The sequence below is a fragment of the Apus apus genome, chromosome 3 (genome assembly GCF_020740795.1).
Source record: "Apus apus isolate bApuApu2 chromosome 3, bApuApu2.pri.cur, whole genome shotgun sequence".
NCBI lineage: Eukaryota > Metazoa > Chordata > Aves > Apodiformes > Apodidae > Apus > Apus apus.
In genome coordinates, this window is record NC_067284.1 from 97,102,303 (window position 1) to 97,126,867 (window position 24,565).

A 24,565-nucleotide genomic window follows, 5' to 3' on the forward strand; every position below is an offset into this window, starting at 1 on the left:
TTGTGTCCATTTCTGGGCTCCCCAGTTCAAGAGGGACAGGGATTTACTTTGAGAGAGTCCAACAGAGGTCTATGAGGATGATAAAGGGACTGAGACACCTGGCTTACGAGGAGAGGCTGAGAGACCTGGGGCTGTTTAGTTTGGAGAAGACTGAGATTTACATTCTTATTAATGAATGTAAATATCTGAAGGGTAGGTGTCAAGAAGGAGGGGCCAATCTCTTTTCAGTCATGCCCTGTGATAGGACAAGGGGCAATGGATACATACTAGAATGCAGGAAGTTCCACCTTCACATGAGAAACTTCTTTACTGTGAGGATGACAGAGCACTGGAACAGGCTGCCCAGAGAGATTGTGGAGTCTCCTTCTCTGGAGAGATGTGTTTCTGTGTGACCTGCCCTTGGTGGTCCTGCTCTAACAGGGGGGTTGGACTCGATTTCCAGAGGTCCCTTCCAATCCCTAAGATTCTATGATTCTAAATACAAATTCAGGTAATTCCCACCAAAGACTAACTCTAAACACAGCAAACTTTGCTTTAGTGATCAGGCACGTCTGTCTTTATGGAAACCTGGAAATGGCTTGTTCACAAAAACCCAACAAAACAGTTAAAATAAAATTATATATTTATACAATCAAATATAAAACATTTCATTTATGTTCTAGGAGATATAATGTGATTTGGGTTTTGTTGTGATTGTCACCAATTATCAAAAAGGGACATCTGAGGCAAGCACCTGGCATATTAGGAATGAAGGGCTATCATTTTTATCTTGGATGCCAGGGTATGACAATTGTATTTACTCATTGACATTTTCCTTTTATTGTGCTGATCATTAGAATATTTCCTAGAGGTAAATGTTCTTCCTGAAGAGTGATGCTCCTCCAGATTTTTAGCTAATATTTTTGAGTGTAATTATCCTCTTAAATATATCTGGAATATGTAATTGATTTATAGAAATATTGAATTAGAATTAGAAAAAAAATAGAATTAGAAGTTTGAATAGAGCACATCAGCTTTTACATCTTGATCCAGAAAACTAAATTTGTTATTTAGACAAAACTCTACCAGACATCACCTGCTATCCTTCATAATCACATCTCACTTGGTTAATGGACATTCCCCTATGGAAAAAATGTAAAAAAAAAATAATACATCAAATGAAGTCAGTGATAAATGGAGGCAAATTTCATTCTGCACATAAGTAAGATGGGACCACTGAGTTAGGCTAGGAGTTGTTAGATCTTCATTCTTTCAAGGTTAATATTTGACAGATCAGAGTTGATCTGATGAGTGATCTGATTTTGGGTGTGGCTTTTTTTTTCATTAAATCAAAGTTTACAGGTGCTGGAATTTTTACCAGGGTCTTGCTAGCTATTGATCCCAGGGCACAGTTAGGGTTGAGCTGCTACAGATTCATAAAGAAAGCAATTTATACTGTTGTTACGCAGAGAATCATGTTCTACTCTGGCTTGCAAACTGCACTTACTGCAGTCTGAGTACACTGTAAACTGATTGTGTATGTATGTATGGCCACAGAATCTGTGTCTGTATTGCTTGTAATTGCCTTTACAAATAAAGGTAATTAATTTTTCACTTCAGTTTTGGCATTCCTATAACCAGCTGATTTTATAACTGTCTGAGAAGTTAACTGTTAGGTGGTGGGAATGTGTACATGAATTTCTGACTCTCAGACCCTTTAGATGCCCAAGTTAGGAGGCTAAACTGCATGACAGAGATAAGTAGCATAATTTGGGGTATGTTTAATAGTTGTGGGTTTAGCATAGATACTCTAAAACATCTTCTGGAGATGCCTTTCTTCACAGAGTATAGCCCGGTTCCTTAGGTAAACACTTAGGTAACACTTAGGTAAAGTGTTGGACACACAGGAAATACTATATGCTCTCAAGCACACAGCGAACATGATGTGTGAGGAGAGGCTGAGGGAGCAGGGTTTTTTCATCCTGGAAAAGGGACGGCTCTAACTGCAGTCTTCAGACAGTTGATGAACAGGTTATGGAGAGGTGAGGGCCAGAGGTGCAAGAGGAAGGGACAAGCTACAGTGGAGACAAACCAGAGCAAATGAGGTCCTGACTCGATGAACAGAACAATCTTCTCAGTAAGAGGTTAAGCACTGGAACAGGTTGGCCAGAAAGATTGTACGATCTCCGTCCTGAGACACTCAAAACTCACCTGGACAAAGCTCTGGGCAGCTTGACCTATCCCTGATGTTACGGCTCTTTGAGCAGGAGGATGAAGTAGATTACCTCCAAGCCTCTCCTAACCTGTTTTTTTTTTCTATGATTGCACGTGTAAATATACACAAATCTTCTAATAAAGAAAGAGCAGATAAATACACAAATCTGTATTATGTATGCATATGATTAAACCAGCTGTTCTCAAAATGATTTAAGCAAGTGGACTAATTAAACAAATTGGACTAATTATGCTACATTTAATCTTTAAATGCAGTCTGCAATTGCATTCTAAAGCTTTGTGTGGATATAATTCACTGAATGTGCATAAATATTTTTTAAATCCTTGGACATCAGTTAGTCTCTTTATATGAGGTAGTGCTGTTTATTGGTTTGTTGGACATTTATTTTCTCTCTTCCCCCCCCCCCAACATCTTTCAAGGCTGTTTAATATCTTTACACTTGTATTCCATGTGGTCTTTGGCAAAATGCAAGAACATTTTTTTAGTTTCACTCAGTGTGTATGGAAAAGATAGAATATTTTGCTTATAAAGCAAAATATACGTTTATGCTACTTCCAGATTTTTCCTGAAATATCAAGGGGTCAGCATGTCTGTAACAATGACAGCATTGTCTCTAGCTAAATAATCCAGAAGGTGCCCCTCTAAAGCTGCAACAATAAATCTTTCAACTAGAAAGCAAAAATGTATTTTTAAAAGGTTGGACCAGATGATCCTAGAGGACCCATCCAACCTGGCATTCTATGAGTCTATAAAAAACACGTTCAGCTCAATAATAAAGGGCTGTTTCTTAACACTGGGAAATAAGTATTAGAAACATGAAAGGGCAAGATGATGCCAGATGTTTTACTTTTCAACATATACAAAAAGAGGAGTGATGCTATGTAGCCCTGCAGTCCCCAAAGGACCCTGTCCTGTGCATAGTTTTGTGCTCTGGGCACAGACCAATAGTTATGACTTGTTTGCAAGGTGGGGCTTCCTCTGTTCTCCTGTTGTGTTTTATAGCACTGACGTACAGAAAGGGCTAGAAAATAACCTGGTAGCTATTCAGTTTATGCTTGCTTTCAGCATCAGAACTTGAAAAGACCTTTGAGACTGTTAAATGTCACTTTGCTAAGACAATATTCTGAACTCTCACTCCAAAACTCTGCCTGTGCATGTATGTGTATGATGGATAGCTGGAATTTATTTTGGGGAAATTTCTGGTCAATGGCCTGGGGCAGGAGCAATCACCAGAGGGCAGAAAGGAAACCTAAAGGTCATTTTTCTTGGTAGTTATTGATTGCCAATTGCCTGAAGCCTCTGTATAGTTTTGGAGGAGTGCTTTTTTTGATTTATACTTTTTAATAGCTTCTGGACTCGATCTAGGTGAGAAACATCTTAACAGGTTTATTTATTTTTTTTTTCCCTTGTTGGTTTCAAAGTTATGGAACTAAGGGGGATGGCTACAAGGGCACAACAACCTCTGGCTGAAGTAAGCTGCTCTGGAGGTACTGTGGGTTTATGAGACTAATGTTTTCTTCTAATGGATTGTGGTTTTGTCAGAAGTGTTTAAGAATCTTGCCCCTACAGGTATCTGCTAAGCTATAAAGCCTGGTCAATAGGTATATGTGAGGATTAAGAGTCATTCAGCTGAGAAAAACCTAAGGAGCTGTTTATCTTAAGTGAACTCATTTCAGTAAAAATAATAATACTCATAAAAAGCTTTGTGAGAAAAGAGGCCATTGTACTACTGATCTATATCAAATTCAAAGCAATATTCATTACCAAAATTAAAAACTCTGACTAATGGTTTTCAGAAGTTGTGCTGTGTTTGAATTATCCTTTTGTGTTTTTTTTAAAGAACTCCCTCTCACTTGAGCTCTCTCTCCCAGAGAGACACACTGACATTCACAAATGCAAATTTATATTTCTTTTTAGTACAGAAGACCCACAGTCATAAAATCTACCTGCAGGTTTCAGCAGTTCTAGGTGTCAGGTCCCTGAACTACCAAGATGATGTGAGAAGGTGAGGTATGCCAAGAAGATGGTAAAAAAATCTAAATTTCCCTGACTGTTCAGATTCTTAGCTTCAAGTCTGATGGTACAGCCCCCAGGCTTCAAACAATTAAAACAAAGTAGAGTATATATGTCTCTGTAGGCGGTGTGTGTGTGTTCCTTTTTTTTTCTTAATATCACTAACTGCATTGCATATTGTATTACATATGATGCTTTAAAGAAAAGCAAAATGAAGTAATTCCAGAAACCATTCTTTTTCCAAGAAAAAAATGCAGGTTTTTTTCTTGGCTCTGTGGGCTGGTGCAGAAGGGCTACAGCAAAGGATTTGTCAAAAACATTGTAGACACTGGGCAATGAACACACCATGATCCAGCCAGTTGGACTGTATTACTGTACATACATCTTAAGCTTTTGCTACCTCAGGACTGGATTATAGTTATACAGCCTGTTTAGAGTTATTGGCTGCATCCAGAAGATTAAAAACTTGGTGCTGAATGCAACAGCTGCCTTTTAGCAGCACAATGCTGTTGTGACCTGATTCACCTTGGCTTTGTGTTGTTGTCTGGAACACACTAAAGATAAAAAATGCCAAATAGTTTAGAATTTTCCATTTAGAATGATCATGTACTTCTTGCACCCAAGAACTGCTACTGGCAAAAGCTCTCATGCCTGGGTTACAGTGTTTTATAGGAGATGTAGAAGAGTTGTTGGAGGAGGAGTTGAAAGGTATTTTGACATCTGGAAAAACTTCCTTCTGGTCCAAATCTTCAGGATGCTCATTTTCAGCAATAAGCAATATAAGATGGCAAAATCAATACAGGTTGCTTTAGACATGTTTTTTAAAGGAGAGGCAGGTTTGCAGGTGAAGGAGCACACCTTTCCAGTCTCTTGCTTGGCTGGGGGGCCTTGTAGAGGTGAGTGTGCAAAAAGAAACCCTGATTTTGTTTCCATGTTTTGTGGTAACATATTCTTAAGTTCTAGATAGACTAGTAAATCATAAAAAATCTAGCATTAAACAGCAGAGAAAATGGCAAAAACCAACGAAGGCCTGGGGTGGTCAGTAAGTATCGCAGAGCTCTCAAAGGGCTACAGTATCTCCTAAAGGTTTCGGAGCCAAGTGACCAAGAGAAGAGCAAAGCCTGTGGGTTTGTCTAGATGCAGGCTGCAGGTGTCACCTGCCATCTGGCCCAGATCTGGGCGGGAAAGAGGCATCATGTTCCTCCTGCTTTGCCCACAGTGACCAAATCCAAGTTCCAGGATCATTCACACCAGTGACCTCGCAAGCAGGAGGGTTCATGCACAATCAGCTCCCATGCTTTAACACAGCTGAAGAGGTCAGCCAGGAGGTGTACTTTGGGCAAGTCGATTACATCAAAGTCATTTTTGTCTGTGGTTTGTTTTCTTTCTCCTTCCTACTCCAGGTGTGTACACTTTTCTTTCCAGCACCTTGAAATCTCTGGAAGAGAGAGACTATATTCACCGGGTTCTGGACAAAATCACAGACACTCTGATACATTTAATGGCCAAGTCGGGTCTTTCTCTGCAGCAGCAACACAGACGACTAGCTCAGCTCCTCCTCCTCCTCTCTCACATCAGACACATGAGGTGAGATCAAGTACGCAGTCTTCTCTCCTGCACTGGTCCCATGCGATGGAGGTTTCACAAACATGCCCACACTTTTTCCTTCACAGGTGGGAGTGAAAACTGCATATAGAGTGGTGTCACAGTGACTAAATTAGGAGTCCATGTGCCCTAGGCTACCATCTAGGCAAAGGACAGCAAAAGAGTCACCTTTAGAAGGCAAATTGCTCAAGGGCAGTCTGAAATGTTCTTTGAAGGTGCTTTCTTCTGCTACCCATGTCAGTGGCATACAGCAGCTGTACTGGTAATTGTTTTGTACAAGGTGGAATTTTTAGGAATGTAACAAATGTTATCAGCTGATAGCTTTTGTTTCCCCATACCATATTGGAAAGTAACCACTGTTTTGTTACAACCCACAGCAACAAAGGAATGGAGCACCTGTACAATATGAAGTGTAAAAATGTAGTTCCACTCTATGATCTCTTGCTGGAGATGTTGGATGCTCATCGACTGCATGCCCCAGCAGCCAGGAGTGCTGCATCGATGGAAGAGGAGAACCAGAGCCAGCTGACAACTGCATCAGCTACATCTCATTCCTTGCAGTCTTTTTATATAAACAGCAAAGAGGAGGAGAATATGCAGAATACAATATAATCAAAAGTCAGCATATATAATGGTATGAGAAATCCAGCAGCATACTGCCTAGCTCCTGCTTCACTTTGTCTATAGTGCCTGTGTAAACACTCCAATGACAACAGTCACCTGTATTTTCCATTTGAGTGTTTGGCAAGTGCTTGCCTCAGTTAATTGCTTACCCTAAATGGAAGACATTTAATTGCTATGGACAGCCAGCAAGGATTGTCAGGCTAACTTGTTTTAAAACTTGCAGTGTTTTTATTTCATTTTGCTTGTAAGTTGGGTAAGTCCTAATTTAAATTGAACATTCATTTTCGTGAAATTAATAGGCCATACCACCTATGTGTATTGTGATCTTTATGAGTGGTATCCTTTGTTGATATCCACTCCAAATTCTGCACTCGCTTAATTCTTTACTTGCTTGAAAGTTTGAAACAGTTTGGTAGAGATTATGGATGACTTTTGGGGGAGCAAGTAAATGGAAAGCTAATTGGCATCTTAGTGTGCCATAGTGAAAATGCACTGTTGGCGACTGTGACTGCCTTGGTAGTTTAGGTAGATTCCCACCTCTCTTCTTCCTACAGTAGAAAGGAACGAACCCCTGTCTAAGAAGAATACTGTTTTACCTTGCTGGCTTACATTAACAGACAACTCCCTCTCAAGATCATAGTGACCAAACTCCTAGGTTTCTGTACCATATCCTCTAGCTAAATTGCATTGCATGCATCCTATCTTGTCTGATCCTACAAAGCTAAACTGTTGCGTTGTTTGGCAATATGTAAATCAAGGGCAACATGGTGAACAGTGATAACAGATAATTACTCTTAAATCAGACTAGATGATTACAAAATCATCATCTTAAAAAAAGAAAAAGTCTTCACACATGGCATGGTGGAGCTCTATTTTATAAAAACCTCCCCCTGTCCTTTGCTTCATTGTGCTACATACCAAGGGGTTAGGATGCCAGTGCAAGACTGGCACAAGAGGGTGGGATGGTCCCATTCCTTTCAGTAGAGTGTGGCCTAGCCATGAATGGGAGGGCTGGCATCACAGCCAGAGCAGCTGGCTTTGCATTCCCTGGGCTTTCTTTGGCTCTCCTTGGAGCATGCTCAGAAATCACTGTTAAGAGCCAGCTCATCTGTGACAACAGAACTGGGCAATGAGCCTCAGAAATGGTGAAGACGCTGCGGCTGCGTGTCAAGGAAGATAAAATTGGCTTCTTCTGTGCATTTGTGTAACTAACTGTTTTTCATAAGGATTAGTCAGATTCTTCAGACCAACTGTAAGTACAGAAAAGGTCCACTGACATCAAGAGTTTCAGCAAGACATGAAGGAGAGAGACTGAAGAAACTCAGACTATGTGCTACTCAAAGTAGGAGTTGGTGCTGCTTTTTGACTGCCTCTATGCTAGAAAATTAAATATGTCAGGGAACACTGCTGGGTACTGGAATGTGATTGTTACATATACCAGGGATATTTTATTAGTCTAATGATAAAATTTGCCTGTGCTATCTGCACTTCTGGTTTACAGGTGCAGTCTGGGAGTCAGCGTGGACCAGTGGCTATTCCAATAGCTGGTTGGAAGCGACCACCCTGCCAGTAAAGACATTTCATAGCATGTGTGTAGGCTGCCCCACAGCAGCTGGCCACAATTCTAGAGAAGGGTTCAGGGATGCTTCTTTTTCTGCTATAGCTGAAACCTTTCAGTTTGATTATGTTGATTGGAATATCCTATATTAACTAAAAATAGGAAATAGTGCAACTAATGCCATACAGGGGTGCCTGTGTCTAATTGCGCTCCCTGTTACACAAGCAGAGTGTGTGCAGTGAGATCGAATCACACAGCGATTGTGAAGGCAGCAAGGCATAGGACAAGTTAGTACTCCAAGTCAAGGATTTGATTCTTTAGTGAATGTACATAATGATGTCTATAACAGTTTCGTGCACATATCTGAGGATATGCGCAGTTTAAAAGACTAAAGCTACACGCTACCTATGTTTGAGAAGATTCCTTGAAAACTGTGCAAGGCTAAACACGTGAAGCAGTCCCTGTAAGTTAATAGGCCTTTTATTGATGCATATTATAGTGTCATTTTTTCTGAATGTGTTCAAGGCTTTGTATTTTTGTGTATTTAGTAAGAGTGTGTGTGTGTATACAAATTTGATACCTAAGAGCTTTTGGAGGGCTCCTAAATGCCTTGAAAGAAAATGCACATTTTGTTTTGTTTAGTAGCTGGTTTTCAAATGTATTAGAAAAAATCACTAATGCCCTGAAATGAGCACAGGCTAAGATCTGAATGGAGAACAGGAATCCCTGTAGTTACACTTATGTGCTTACACCATCATCATTCACTTGTAGCCCAGTGTGCTTTAGAACTGCTCTTTAAATATTGCATGTGTAGCTTGGTGTTTCCCAAGACAGATCAAGATCATAAACTGCAAGACAAATTGGTTTAAGTGAAGGCCTCCCTTCCTACATCCCAGAACAGTTCATTGCAACATTCAAAGAATTTTCCCAGTGAAGCTGGGTAAGCATGATTTGAAGAGGTACGCAGCAGACAGAAGGGTATTGTGACATGTCTTGGAACATAAGGAATAGTAAGTCAGCTCACAATCTTAATTATGAATCGTTTCCTAGGCTCAGCCCTTGCAAGGAAGTAACTTAGGTTCGACCAGTCCTTCCCATGTTTGTGGTGACAACAGTAAAGGGTACCCAAGAAAGTAAAATAGAGATTCCTAGTAATGCGTTCATTTACCTTGGGGCAATTTCAAGATGTATCATTAACTTGTTAATCAGATTTTAATTGAAGCAGCACCTTAACAAATTAGGAATCTTCCCATAGTTACCTATAAAGATGATTGTCCACATATCAGACAGCTGAATGTAGCTATTAAATTGATTAAACAAAATATATGGTACAAAAATGGCAAGTGTTTTCATATGTAGTTCTGAATTATGCTCTTGTGTATGCAAACAATTGTGCCTGACATTTGGTAATTTTTATTTCACAGAATGCTATTATATGTGTGTGTGTATATATAAATATATATATATATATATATACATATATACTTTATATTTGCAGCTGACAAACCAGTACTACCTGAATACCTGGTGCTGGATATTAAATAAAAATATATAGCATGTAAAATAAATAAATTGAAAGAAAACTATTCAAGGCAGCTAATTATGCTTTTACCAAAACATTCATAGTGATGTCTCTGGACAGCTAATGAAAGAATTATTTTATAATGTTTATACAGATATTTTTTTTTAAAAAAAAACCATAAATAATAATTAAAAAACCAACAAAAAACCCGTAGAAACATAGGCATTATAATACCAGCACAAGCCAAACAGAAATAGACCAGATGAACTTGCTTTACTTGAGAATATGATTGTTACTGAATTATTACAAAACGCTTGGGAGGCAGGAGAGGATCTAGGGTGATGTGTAGCACTTAGTGGCGTCTTAAGTTTCCAGCAATCTGTGAGAGCTACTCTGCTTTGTAGTGGTTCAAGCCATGTCTTGATGTTGCAGACTTTGTCTCAGGTAAAACTCCCCATTGGGGCAGTAGGATTTGTACTGGGGTGAAATTATAAAAATAAAAAAAAAAGGGAAAGCAAAGTAAAACCCAAATCACCCTCTTCATCCAAGCCTGGGTTTGTATTGGAGCCTCCATCCATTTCAGTTGATGCCAACTGATTACTTAAGAGTTGTGCCAAATGGTTGAAATTATTCAGATTACCAGCAAAGTAAAATTTCTGCCTCACTAAGATTGTACTTGTACCACAGGCTCTGGCAGGAACTCAGCAAGCCTCTCTTCTGCATATTTTATCCTGCTTTAAAATTAGAACGCAACCCAAACTAAAGCTAATAGGACTTATACATAAGGCATTCTCAGCTGAACTTATGTGAAGTGCATTTCTCACTTTGAATAAAGAGATGGCTATTTTCAAAGCCACCTACAACTGTAATGTAGCTTTACAGATAGAAATTCAACACACGTAAAAGAAGAGTCTTGTAAATGATGGTATCGTAATACCAACCAGTCTTTGGTGTCACCTGCAACTATAGCATGATCTCAAATTGATCTGAGAATTTTAAATTAATATTTCCCTAATATTAATGTCCTGCCCTTTCTATTCACAATTCTCTTTTATCTTTCAAGTGCAGATAGCCTTATATCCTTAAAATTGTTTTCAAAGTGATTGTTGCACATAAGGGTACTCAGTTTTGCACTGTGTTAAAAAAAAGAAATCTAAAAATATCTTTTGCATTCAAATGTGCCTAGAGAAACAAACAAACAAATTTAAAAAATGTATATGCTGCCATCTTGCAAATTCGTATGCTCTGTATGCCTGTGTGCCTATACTTAGAAGTCTTTTTCTTCAGGAAGTGCCCGCTGGAAAATGAAGGGATAGACTTCTAATCACAAGACTTGCATTAACAAGCCACTTTATGTATCACCTTATTGTATATATTATAAAAGTAATGCTTTTGTGTGCACTATGTAGTCTGTCCATGGAAAGTCCTTCCTTTGATATAGGCTCAGCTGCCGTAATGTATTTGTTGAAGTATTCTGTTCTTTCAGTGATGCATATAAAATTATTGATGTCCTTGTTTTGGTGCGGTTTGTTGTTGTTGTTGGTTTTTTTCCTCTTTGTTTTGCACCTAAAAAAGTTCTTAAAAAGTCTAAATGAAAAATCTGATAGGCTACCTGATTGGTGCAAGATTTTTATCAATGTATTTGATGTAAAAAATAAAGAATTAACCAGAGCAATTTGTTTCATTTGTTATCTTTTGCATATGGTTTTCTAGTAGCCAGCAAAATGGTATACTATTTTTACAGAGACAGACAAAATCTGTTTCTGTACATCTAACTGAAAACAGCTTCTTAATAAAGTTTCTTCATCTTTCCCAAAAAGTATCAGAGTGGCCATATTAAGAGTCAACAATGTGTCAGGTCTAGTATTCCTAATGACACATGGGAAGTCACTGAAGTACTTAGTACTTTTTATGCTTTAATGTGCTTAGTATTTTTTATGGTTTATGTTAATTATTTTGGCTTGTGAAGCATTATGCTGGAAGAGACAAATTGTGTAAATTTTACCTTCTGTAGTTGACTGCCACTTACCTTGAGTTAGCTAACATCAAGTAAAATAGCACTTCTTTCCCAAGTGAAAACTAGTCTTCAGGGGAAAAAAAGTATGTCCTGACTAAGCTATTAGGAAGGGGATGAAAAGAAATGAAAGATACTTTTATTGACATAAAACGACTTTGAACTTAGCCCTATCCTGTAAAACACTCTCAAAATTATATTTGGTCTTTGCCAAGAATCAAACCAGTAATCTACAACACTCACATACATATCTAGGTATTTCAGTACTTACATATCTATCAGTAATAGAGAGAGAATACATCCCCTGTAGTGTTGTGGTTTTTTGTTGTGTGTTTTTTTTTGTTTTGTTATTTTGTTTTGTTTTGTTTTTTTTTAATCTATTTTCTGTGCTGTGTGGGACTATTTGCTCATAGGATCTTCTCTTTTTCTACATGAATATATACATAAAAGCTCTTTGTTCTTATGTGATGTTTCTGTACATAACTTATAGGGAAAAAATGGTAAGATGATTACCTTAATTCTAACTACCAATGCAATGATTAAGACAAGACAGGCAATAAACCTTGTCCATGTGAAATGTCCCCTATAGTTTGTCAAACATGAGAGCAAATATCCTATTCAGACTCCAGAAAGTTGTGGGAACTGCTGGGACTTGAAAGTGCCAAGTGGAACTAACAGTGGTTCCAAATGGTAGGACTGTTTTGCAACATGCTTTCATGACAGAGAGCTTGACTGAGAGTTGCTACTTTAGCCACAAAGGGTGGGGCAGAATAATACGAACTAATTGCATGTGTACATGTGCTCAAAATATTGAAATAATTTTTCACTGCTGACTCAAAAAGCTGACAATATTCAATGGCTTTATGAAATTTTTTATCCAAATGAGCACTGAAGTCAAATGTTCTTACAGTTCACCAAGACCTGGTTTAGGATGGCAGCTGCTACAAGATGCTTAATCAAAAAAAAAAAAAAAAAAAAAAAAAAAAAAGCAGCTGGACAGCATACTTTCATCTGCAAAAACTGTAACAATTTGAATGGGAGAAGCATTGCACAATACCTGAGATTAGGCAGTCTTTTGCCCATCTCTTTCCGAGTGCAATGTGACCATACAGTACCATAGTACATCCGAGCTGGGAAGGCACCTCTGGAGATCATCTAGTCCAATTCCTGGCTCAGAGCTGGGTCACCTATAGAACATTGCTCAGGGCTGTGTTCAATCAAGTTTTAAATAGCCACAAAAGGAGACTCTAATACCTGTCTGGGCAACCTGTTCCAGTGTTTGACAACCCTCATATTAAAAAAATGTTCTCCTGAGCTCACATGCAATTTCATGTGGTTTAATTTGTGCCCATTGCCTCTTGCCCAGTCAGTAGGCACAACCAAAAAGAATCTGTCTCCATCTTTTTCATTCTCTCCCATCATGTGTTTTCTGTGATTAGAGAAGTTGGATGAGCACCTTGCTCAAACAACTAGAGGACGAACCACCAGGAAAAGGGCCTCTGTAGCCAGGGACTCGGTACATGTCCACAGGCCTTGTGTCACCTGGGACTCCAGCTTCATTCCTGATTTCTTACATCTTTTGGCTGAAGTAATTTGAGAAATGGTACAGCAAAGGCATATCTTTCTATTTCGCTGCAGAGCTCTTGCAGCTGAAACTCCTGGCTCACCTCTACTGGGCCCTTCACTTTTGCTTCCCTCACTACATACGCAACGCTTTGCAGAGAAGCTGCCTTCTCCTCTGAGGGAGCCCAAATACATACATAATGCCATATGCATTGAGCTCCTCCCACACTCCTGCTTTCTTGCTTTCCTAATGTGATGCATGTCACAAGCAGCCTATTTCATTCTATAACTAATTAACTAATGAAAAAGGTAGGAGATAGTTAAGGCATCATTGAAGAACATACCTGACTGCTTTTACTTTTCAACTAATTTAGGCAATCCCCTAGTTACAAAATGACAACAGCTTCTTGGTGGGCTACAACTTGGTGTTCTCAGTCAGTGAGGCACCCCCCCTCTTTAAAAGCCTTGTGGCCATGCTTATTCTTCAAAATTAAATGATGGATTTAATTTTTTTTTTTTTCCCTCCATCCAGATACTACACATTAAAAGCCTCACAAAGCAGCTATTTCTTAGGCTGGTACATCTCCTTTCTCTGCATTACACTCTTTGTCTCTACCACCTAGGCAGTGAAGAGGAGAGGAAAATCCAAACATGCAAAATAACACTCATCAGAGTGCTCACATAGAAAGAATGCCCACTGAAAGGCCCTGCCTACATGGTTTTTCTTATGCCCAGTCAGGCTCCAATTACCACCATTCATCATGACATCCTGCAGACACAGAGGCTGAAGTGTAAAAATGTTCATGCAGTCTTCAGGAAAATTGTCCATCAAAATAATAACATTTGGCACTTATCTCAGCAGGAACAAGGCTAACTAGCTCTCATGTCCCTGTAGGATCTTTGTGTTGCAGTATTTGGGTGTCACTCTGCTAATGTCTTCATTTCTGCAGGTGCACAGGTTATATAAAATTTATCTCCTGTTGCTTTCCATTCCTACACATTTGTGCTCCATTCCAGCATGCTACCATTTTAAACACATGAAAAATGTACATGTGAGGAAAGGCTGTGCTTTCAGGATTATTTTTTTTTAGCCAGATTTTGCAACAAATGCTTGGGACTGTAAGATACTTAGCTCCTCTACACACAAAGCTTAAAACTTTAGGCATTCATATGAAAACAGAAAAGTTTTGAGTTCCAGTCTGCCTTTCATAGAATCATAGAATTGAACTATTCAAGTTGGAAAAGACCCTTGGGATCACCGAGTCCAACCATCATCCCTACTCTACAGTTCTCCCCTAAACCATATCCACCAACACCACATCCAAATGACCCTCGAACACACCCAGGGATGGTGACTCAACCACCTCCCTGGGCAGCCTATTCCAGTGTCTGACCACTCTTTCTGTGAAATTTTTTTCCTGATGTCCAGTCTAAACCTGCCCTGTTGCAGCTTGAAGCCATTCCCTCTTGTTCTGTTGCTAATTACCTGTGAAAAGAGACCAGCACCAACCTCTCTAAAATGACCTTTCAGGTAGTCGTAGAGACTGATGAGGTCTCCCCTCAGCCTCCTCTTTCTCAAACTAAACATTCCCAGTTTCTTCAAGCGTTCTTCCTAAGATTTTTTTCTCAAGGCCCTTCACCAGCTTCGTTGCCCTCCTCTGTCTTCACTCCACCACCTCATTATCTCTTTTGAATTGAGCTGCCCAAAACTGGATGCAGTACTCCAGGTGTGGCCTCACCAGTCCTGAGTGCAGGGGGACAATCACATCTCTACTTCTGCTAGTCACACTATTTCTAATACAAGCCAGGATGCCATTGGCTTTCTTGCCCACCTGGGCACGCGGCTGGCTCATATTCAGGCGCTTGTCAATTAGAACCCCTAGGTCCTTTTCTGCCAGACACTTTCCAGCCACACTTCCCCAAGCCTGGAGCACTGCCTGGGGTTGTTGTGGTCCAAGTGCAGGACCCAGCACTTGGCTTTGTTGAAGCCCAGACCATTAACGTTAGCCCAACCATCTAATCTATCCCTATCCTCATGCAGATCAACACTCCCACCTAACTTGGTGCCATCTGCAAACTTACTGATAATACATTCTATGTCCTTATCAAGATCATCAATAAAGATGTTAAACAGAAATGGTCCCAACACTGAGCCCTGAGGAACACCACTTGTGACTGGCCACCACCTGGATTTGTCTCCATTGACCACCACTCTTTGGGCTCAACTGTCCAGCCAGTGCTTGATCCAACAGATCGTATGCTCATCCAGGCCACGAGCAGCCTGTTTTTTTAATGAGAGTTCTATGGGGAACCATGTCAAATGCTTTTTGGAGGTCCAGATAGACAATATCCACAGCCTTTCCCTCATCCAATAGTTGGGTCATCAGGTTATAAAAGGAGATCAGGTTTGTCAGGCAGGACCTGCATAAACCCATGCTGACCGGGCCTGATTCCCTGGTTATCCTCTATCTGTCTTCTAATAACACTCAAGATGATCTGCTCCATGATCTTCCCTGGTATCGAGGTCAGACTGACAGGTCTGTAGACTCCCGCATCCTCCTTTCTGCCTTTCTTATAGATGGGTGTTACATTTGCTACCCTCCAGTCCATTGGGACCTCCCCAGTTAGCCAGGACTTCAGGTAGATAATGGAAAGTGGCTTGGTGATCATGTCTGCCAACTCTTTCAAAACCCTTGGATGTAGCCCATCTGGTCCCATAGACTTGTGTGTGTCTAAGTGGTGTGGAAGGTCTCTGATCACTTCCTCTTCAATTGTGATGACCTCATTCTGCATCCCCTCCCTGTCTCCTAGCTCATGTGGCTGTATATCCATGGAATAGCTAGTTCCACTGCTAAAGACTGAGGCAAAGTAGGTGTTGAGTACCTCAGCCTTTTCCTCATTCTTTGTTACTAAGACTCCCTTTGCATCCAATAAAGGACGGAGATTTTCCCTAATCCTCCTTTTGCTGTTAATGAACTTACAGAAACATTTTTTATTATCCCTAGCAGCTGTAGCTATTTTGAGCTCTAGCTGTGCTTTGGCTCTTCTAATTTTCACCCATCATAGGTTTACTTCATCTTTACAGACTTCATGACTGACCTGTCCTATCTTCCAAAGGTCATACTCTCCTTTTGTACCTAAGGTCCAGCCAAAGGTCCCTATTTAGCCAGAGGCTGGTCTCTTACCCTGCTTACTGTTTTTTTGGCCCATGGGGACAGTCTGCTCCTGTGCCTTTAAAACGTCTTTCTTGAAGTATGTCCAGCCTTCCTGGACTCCTTTATCCTTCAAGGCAGCCTCCCAAGGGACTTTGTCAATCAGGCTTCTGAGCAGGTAGAAGTTTGCCCTCTGGAAGTCTAAGGTGGCAGTTTTACTAATCCCTCTCCTTGTTTTTCCAAGTTCTGCATCCAAGTCATTGATGAAGATGTTGAAGAGGACTGGGCCTAGGATGGAGCCCTGTGGGGCCCCACTAGTGACCAGTCACCAGCCTGGTGTTATCCCATTCACTGTCACTCTTTGTGCTTGACCTGTGAGCCAGTTGGTCACCCATTGTATAGCACGGTTGTCCAGCTGTATGCTGGACATTTTGTCCAGGGGGATACTGTGAGAGGGAGCATCAAAATCCTTGCTTAAGTCCAGAAATATGACATCCACTAGCTTCCCTCAATCAACTAGGTGGGTTACCTTGTCATAAAAGGAAATTAAGTTTGACAAGCAGGACTTTCCCCTTGTGAAGCCATGCTGGCTGTGACTGATGACTGTGTTGTCCTCCAGGTGTTTTTCAGTACCTCCCAGAAGAATCTTTTCCATAATTTTACCAAGCACTGAAGTTACACTAACTGGCCTGTAGTCTCCAGACCCCTCCTTCTTGCCCTTCTTGAATACTGAAAATAAGAAGTCCAAAGTGGCACTCAAGCGATCCTCACAAACTGCACAAACTGCCTGTGATTCCCTTGAGACTCAGCTTACAGACTGCTATTCCTATCCTTGAACGCATGGGATATTTAGGATTTACAAACAGGCATTTTTCCTGTCTATGATATTTTCCTAATGTTTGTGCTATTACTGTCTGTGACTGCCTTACAAGTATTTCAGAGAGTTTGTTGTTTACTGGGAGGACTGCTCTTTGTGGACACATTACTTGGAGTCAAAAGGAAATTCCCTAACATCTCTTTAAAACTAACAAGCAATACACTGAAACTATAGCTACCTCTACAGCTAGAGCTCAGAGCTTGAGGCTATGAACAGAAGCTTTGTGTGAAATATCTCAAGGGAAGCAAGGCACAGCAGGTAACGCTCTGCCCTCCAGTTCATCTGCAAAGCAGAGGGGAGACAGGGCATGTATGCCCTGCAGCTATTCATCAGCCAAAAATGCAGTCAATTCCAAAGGGCTACTGACACTTGATTATGTGACCCTCCAAATTCTTTGCTTCCTTGAATTATCACAACTTGTTTTTCCTCTTAGCCCTAACTCTACTTAAAGAATTAATTATTAAAAGTTCCTGTGATTTTCTACCAGTTTTCCCCTGCCTGTTTGATCAGCTTAACCTCCACTCCTCTCGCAGTTCATCACTTTCTCACGCTCCCTAGACTGAACATTTCAAGAGGTGAGAGAAAATAAAAGGGCATGACCATAAGGAACAAGATGGAGTCATTCCACTTCACCACATCATTTTTGTGACTATTCCCTAGAATTCCCCTGGGACATTGAATGAGGTGTACAAATTCTGCTTGCACTCTGCAGAAGACAGGCTGTTCTGCCCTAGGTCTCAGGGAATTGGGAAAGGCATTCAAACAACCAAGGGAAGCAGGGGCTTCAGAGTGGCAAAACAGCTGGCCAAATGTACATGTCAGATTGCAACTCAAAGCATGCCAAGTGCTACCCTGTATGCTTTTGATAAAGCACTTTATTAAGTGGAGCTGACATCATTCAAACTGAACTCTCTTCCTTGCACTCCCCTCTCCCTCCTAACCAACTCCTTTCAAACCTCCCTACCTCTCCCTGAGTTTTTAAATACGACAAGAAACAAACACAGGTCTCACCTGTGACTTTTTGCCTGGCTCCTTCAACAGACTGCTATTCCACAGGTTGATCCTCACAGGCTATCTACTACCCTTTAAATAATATCTACTTCCATGAGGTCACCAATAGTTGGCTGGAAAAAAGGAGACAAAGTCAGGATGAGATCCTTGTTTCTCACAGTGACACTCACTAAATTAGTCTTTCTACAATGTTTTCTTTTAAAAGAAAACAAAACTATCTTTCATCAGAAAATTAAAAACCAAAACCAGGGACTGGCTGATGAAAAGCTGTCTAAAGCATGCAGAGATCTGCACTAACAGGTCTGAGCAAACTACCAAATTATCACATAGGTACACTGATTACCATCAAGTAAGTTATGTCACCAAAAAGCACAGTATCAGAAGAGAGAAGGCAGTGTTATGGAATCTGTCAGGCCTGTTGCAAGTAACAGCTCATCCTGGTACCCCAAAAGTGTGTTCCATATCTTTTTCTACTCAGAAACAGCCATTATGGACACTAAGCCTTGAAAAGCATGCATACTTGTGCCTGTCCAAGTTTGGATCTCAGACATTGAAGATACTTTGTCAACAATGAAAATCCTTTTAAAGAAAAAGGTTAATGTTACACTTTTCTGGAAAGGAAGCTTCATTTTTAGCTCCTACAAACACTGGAGTTCAGCTTGTGGCACTCTCCTTTGACCACCCTTCCCTCATACCAGCTCAAATGATGACATGTCAGAAAAGTAATCCTACGTGACAGCAAATAATGTGCTTGTATTTTCTTGTGGCTTTTTTATTTCTGTTACATAGGACAATATATTCTAAGTAAAAACATTTAGCTCACAGAAAAATTTACATTGTGTGTCATAGCTTAAAAACCTCAACTTAGCAGTAACTTAGAGACATGCTCTGTATTTCTTCACAATCAAAAAGAATCCTGACTGCTAATTTGGGCAATGGGACTACTACTGCTCAAACTGCAAGTTTTCTGCAGTATTTTTTGAAAATCTATGAGTTTTCAATTTGTTCTGGTGTTTTTGTTTTTGTTTTCTGCTATTTACGCTTATATTTTGGGCATATTCCACTAGACTTTTAGTAAAGCATAAAAATCTGTCTTGGTATTAAGCTGCTATGGAGAATATATTAAGAAGTTTCTAGTACACCCACAGGAAAAAATCTGCTTCAGTGTGGACTGGTACAACCTCAATTGCCAAAGGTTGCACATGAGCACATACAAACACACAGACACACACACACACTCAGAAACAACAGAGGGTAAGAACGAACTTCAAGAAGCAGCTTGAGAAAAAAAACCAACAAACCTGAAATGACCAGTCATTAATTAAAAATATGGACAGCCCTAAATATAAGTGCAACTTCTAACGTGGTACTTTCCCATGTATTTTACCATTTGTCAAGTTCTCCAGATCTATTCATTCAAACTTATACCTAATACCATTAAATTATTACAGCATTTTAAAATTTTGTTTAGAAGTGCAACATATGTACGTCTTCTAATTTTTTATACCATATGTATCTCATTCTAAAATTAGAGGTTTCCACAGTCATTAAAAAGCACGTAGACAAAATATTTTATGGTATCTATAATAAATGCAAAGAAATCAATACAAACAAAACTTTGCTTAGCAAACTGTACATACATAAATATGTTCTTTGTTTTTTAATTCGACATTCAACATTTTTCCTCATAAAACCTTTTGCCATCTTATTTATTACACCCATTTTTTAAACCTTAAAAAAGTGCTTCTCAGATTTACACCTTGTGCATCCAAAGCAGAAGTTAGAACACCATGCCTGAAACAGAAACGACAGGGAATATTACACTGCCATACAAGATCCTTTAAAATTGTATGTTACAAATGCTCTAAAATGTCTTTAGCATTGGTTATTTTGTTTTACTGCAGATACTGAGAGGGTATTTGACAAAGTCTAGGTAATGGCTCATTTAGAGCAGCACACAGGAAAGGATCTACAGTATCAAGTCCTCAGCTATGCATAGTACAGGGCAACGACCTGGATATAAATTGGCTAAAAGATCCAGAATGCTGGACAGAAGGACATTTTCTTCACACGTTACATTCTCCTTAGTACCCAGGAAGTGAGTATTGAAATGATGCTACTCAGGTAATGCGTTGTGCAGTTTGATACTGATATACTGATGCTTTACTAGCTGAGTGGCCAGCAGAGATGGATATGGATGCAGCAGTGGCTACAGCAGGTAGATAAAGCTGCCACACTGAATCCTGTCACCCAGGATTTAAAAAAACCACCCTGCCTCCCTGCTAGCGCTCCAGCAAGGTCCCTGCTGTCTCACAGGTCTCCTTCATAATGGAGGTGGACCATTCATGTATTTTAGCATGGGGTGGAAAGAGCGGGCAAAGTTGTTGGCCATAGTACAGCTGTAGTCCTCCTTGGTCATTGGCACCAGGCAAGCCAGGCCGATCAGGAGCAGCAAGAGCAGCTGAAGCGGCAGAGCGGCTCTCAGGACTCTGAGGAAGAAGGATGGGCGCCGCCATGCCGGCCTGGCCTCAGAAGGGGAGAAACCTGAGCCACCTCTTGTGGACCTGAGAAAAGAGGATGGACAGGTGAATACACCAAAACATTACTGAAGCAGAGGTTGCCCTTGGGCACTCAGCCTTCCCTAATGGCTGATTTACAATTTGTACATTTTTAGACTGGTAACTGCAGAGGTATTTTTCACAGAACATACTATTTCTCCAACACTTATTAAGAGACCCTGTATTTCTAGACCGAGTAGGAAAACACCAAATGATCACAATTTAATGGGCTTTGTGACCCCACAGCCCCTTCATCAAGTAAGGGGAAGATTCTCCACTTAAAGCACTGTGCTCTAGAGAAGTGGAAAACAAAAGGTAGGCCATAGCTGTCATGAATTTAAAGCACAGTGGCTAAAAAGGAAGCCTCCTTGTTTAAAATGGCAGTTGTATTTGGTTTTCAGAAGTTTCTACATGTGTTTTTGTATACAAGGGTATAATGCATTAAGATTCAGTTACATCAAACTTCAATTAATCAACCCAATATGCAGTCAACAGGGACTAATTTTCTACTAAGTACATGATATTTTGAATCTTGCACTGAATCAGCAGTTGAAATCTATTTGCTCAATTGACTTGACACCATCACCTTCAGAATGATTTTCTCCCTTTTTTCTTTGGATCTGACTTGAAATAGCATATAACTATTACATGTCAGGGAAAGGTGAGACCTAACACAAATATTTCCAAAAGGACACTTCAAATTAATAATAAAATACAGTATGTTTTTTCATGAACGATAAAGACATAGATTTAACATTTTCCTTTTTGACTCAAAACTGCCAGAGCTCAAATATATGGATGACAGGTTTTGAGAGAGGTGGATGACTGAAGAAATTATACAAGTTAAAATTTGATGGTCTCAGTGTGCTCTTAAATGGCATGGGAAAGTATTGTATTTTAGCACTAGCCACAAATGGAAGGACTTAGAGACTTCAAATAATTTGCTTTAAAAACTCCTCCATTAAGACATTAGGTCACAAATTTTGTCTTAGACATTGCTATAAAACATCTGCATAGCTATGAAGCCCCAAAAAATCTACAGTTTGCTAGGGTTTAAGAGACAGAAATGCTTATAAGGATGGATTTAGTCTCAACTTGAAGGTATGGGAGATCAGGCTTCTTGGCTGCAGTCAAATGCTCCCCAGTAAAGCAAACAGGGAGAGAGAGTTCCTTAGTGATTTCTTGCCTTCCCTTTGTCCTTTTGAGCCTGTTGCCCAGATAAACCTGAATCTGTGTAAGAAAGCATGCAAAAAACAAAATAAAATCTCCAAAACTACATCAGGCTTGGAAAGGGTCCCCTTCCCACATGTTCAGAAAAGAATTCTTGCTATGCTTGAGATTATTTTTGTCTTGTTGATACATGTGTATCAACCCACTATGAAGACTTCAAGAAAGCCAGACAGATTTGCTAAAGTTTAGATGACCAACAGACACACAAGCCCTCAGGTATGCTAAATGATTAACTTGATTTAAGTATCTCAGGAAGGAGTGGTGATCAAAACATCAGACCGCATGTAGATTGAATCCGCGTTACTGTAGCCCAGATGGAAAGCTTCTTATTGCATAATGTAAGATCATGTATTATAAAGAACATATTGAAAGGATATGGCACATTTAACAGCATCAGAGCATACCATATTAAAGTTGAATTAGATCAGGACTTCAAATGTCTGAGAATGCCAAGATAGAAAGTTAATGGACTGAGGTAGGAACAAAGGGAACAAGGAGTACTTAATTACTGTCCAAGCATTTGATTGCACAGTCTACCTATTTAGAAGGCTCTCATTGTGCAAATGTTTAAGTCCCAATCAAGAAAGGCCACATTGCTGCAGCTTGTGTTTGATAATGAGCAAAGTCTGAATTTTCCTCATTGACTCAGTTACCCCGGGGCAACACTGGATGTCAGGAGGGAAATTTTCAAAAAGCAGAATAGAAAGGGAGCAAGCAAAGTTAGCATCTAGTTTTTCTGACTTTTTCCTTTACTATCACAATCCAGCACTTTTTGTTTTGTGTTTTATCCCCCCAAAAAGAGTGGAATGAGTAGCCTGCATGGCTGATTTCAACAAGGAACAAATTTCTTTCCGAAATTAAACGAATCACGGCAAAGATTTTCAAAACACTTTTTCCGCAGTGAAGTAGGGTGTTGAAGAATAGATACTGCATAGAAATAATTAAACAAGCAAATAATGAAACATGAAAACATCTTCGGAGGGGAACTTCTAAAAAGTTTGAGTGTTCCAATGCCTGTGTTTATTGCAGGTATGCCTCTGAAATCTATGTAACTGGCTAAAAAAATGGAATGGCTCAGCCTAGAGTGTTTAATCGATTTGGCAAGGAAAGACAGATAAAACTATACATTGACAATAAAAAAACGCTCACTATTCATAACGGCCAGAACTCCTGTTTACTCCAGCAGGAAAAGGGAGATCTGAAGTACTGTGAAAAAAGTTGTAATTTCTTTTTCTAGAGCTTGCATCTTTAGCTGTCTCCTAATTGCTCCACCATTTGTCACACTGGTCCCTGCTTCAGAAGTGCAAGAAGTAAGGCCATCTGCTACTTGCTCCATGCACAATTCCTACTAACTAGATGAAAGTGGAAGCACAGCTGTAAACCTGGCCAAAAATAAGCTTTTCCATGTCAAGAAATCTCAACTTAAGAACAACTCATCATTCAAGCAGAGCTGATAGGAGTAAATAAAGTGAGCTTAATGGGGAAGTGACTGATGGAATGCAGACAACAGACTTACATTGAAAAAGGTACTGCTGGGCTACTAGGATGTTCTTACTGGACTTAATTAAGGATGAGTCTTGTTTTAATACCTTTATGAAAAGACTATGGCACAAAATGTAAGAACAGCAAATTTCATCTGTATGATGACAGAAGTTGACAGACTTTAAATACAAAATAGGATCAGCTTCAGAAAAAATGTGGGTGAATACAATAGGTCTAAAAGTATCTCAAGATTATAGTGTGTCTTCTGCTAGAAATTTGGAAGTTCACACTGTGAAGATAACGGAGAAAATCTAGAGCCCTTTGACACAGGAAAGCCACAAACTAATAATGTGGCTTGTGAAAGCTCTGAAAAGGGATAAAAGAAATTTTAAAGTATATTTCAGTTCAAGATTTCCAGACAAGAAAATGGGTTGTTTTAATGATGTTCTATAAACACTGGTCAGATCTCACCTGGTGCAGTTTGCATTATTTTGGTTAACATACTTCTGAAAGTTGACGTCAAACTTATACAAGTTTAAAGGTGTCAGAAAAACGGAACCTTTCTCACATGAACTAGAAGAGCTGAGATAACCAATATGTTCTGGTTTGGTTTGGTGGGCTTTTTGGTAGCGGGCAAAGGGCCCCAGGAGTGGCTTCGGTAACAAGCTGAGAAGCTTCCCTTGCTCCAAACCCAGCCAAGGAGCCATTAGAGGGACAACAGATGCACCTCAGTGATTAACATGTGAAAAAAAAATGAAATGAGACCTGAGCAGAAAAGCACCTAGGGGAGAAGAGCTGTGTTGGGGAAGGAGAGCGGTGCTGGTGGTTGGTGAGGAAGAAGAAGGTGCCTGAGCAGAAGTTTCCCTGCAACCCATGGTGAGGCGGCAGCTGTCCCCCTGCACTCATGGGAGGAATATGGTGGAACATTCCCTGAAAGTGCCAGGAGGGATGAACTTGGCCAATGGACTTGGATTTTGTGGCCAGTGGACTCTCATTTGCTGCCAGCGGACTCTGATTATGGAAGACCCCGGCACCAGGGGAGTTGGCTGTTCCCAAAGCAGCCTGTGACTCTGTGAGAAGCCCACGCTGGAGCAGCTCCGGACCTCCTGGGAAAGACTCATGAAGGAGAGGTTTGTGGAGG

At 40.1% G+C, this 24,565-nt stretch overlaps 2 protein-coding genes across 4 annotated transcripts in view; one reads left to right on the top strand and one right to left on the bottom strand.

Moving 5' to 3' along the window:
* Window positions 1-11,208, top strand: part of ESR1 (estrogen receptor 1) — a 162,960-nt gene extending 151,752 nt beyond the window's left edge. Inside the window, 3 exon segments of the mRNA XM_051613565.1 lie at window positions 5,632-5,815; window positions 6,211-6,422; window positions 6,425-11,208. Coding sequence (XP_051469525.1) covers window positions 5,632-5,815; window positions 6,211-6,422; window positions 6,425-6,465 — 437 coding nt within the window. The 3' untranslated portion in view covers window positions 6,466-11,208.
* Window positions 11,209-19,722: 8,514 nt separating this feature from the next.
* The window catches only part of SYNE1 (spectrin repeat containing nuclear envelope protein 1), a 295,834-nt gene continuing 290,991 nt past the window's right edge, over window positions 19,723-24,565 (bottom strand). For all 3 annotated transcript variants that reach the window (XM_051615569.1, XM_051615566.1, XM_051615568.1), the window contains one exon: window positions 19,723-20,718. In XM_051615569.1, coding sequence (XP_051471529.1) covers window positions 20,478-20,718 — 241 coding nt within the window. In that variant the 3' untranslated portion in view covers window positions 19,723-20,477. The remainder of the gene's footprint in view (window positions 20,719-24,565) is intronic.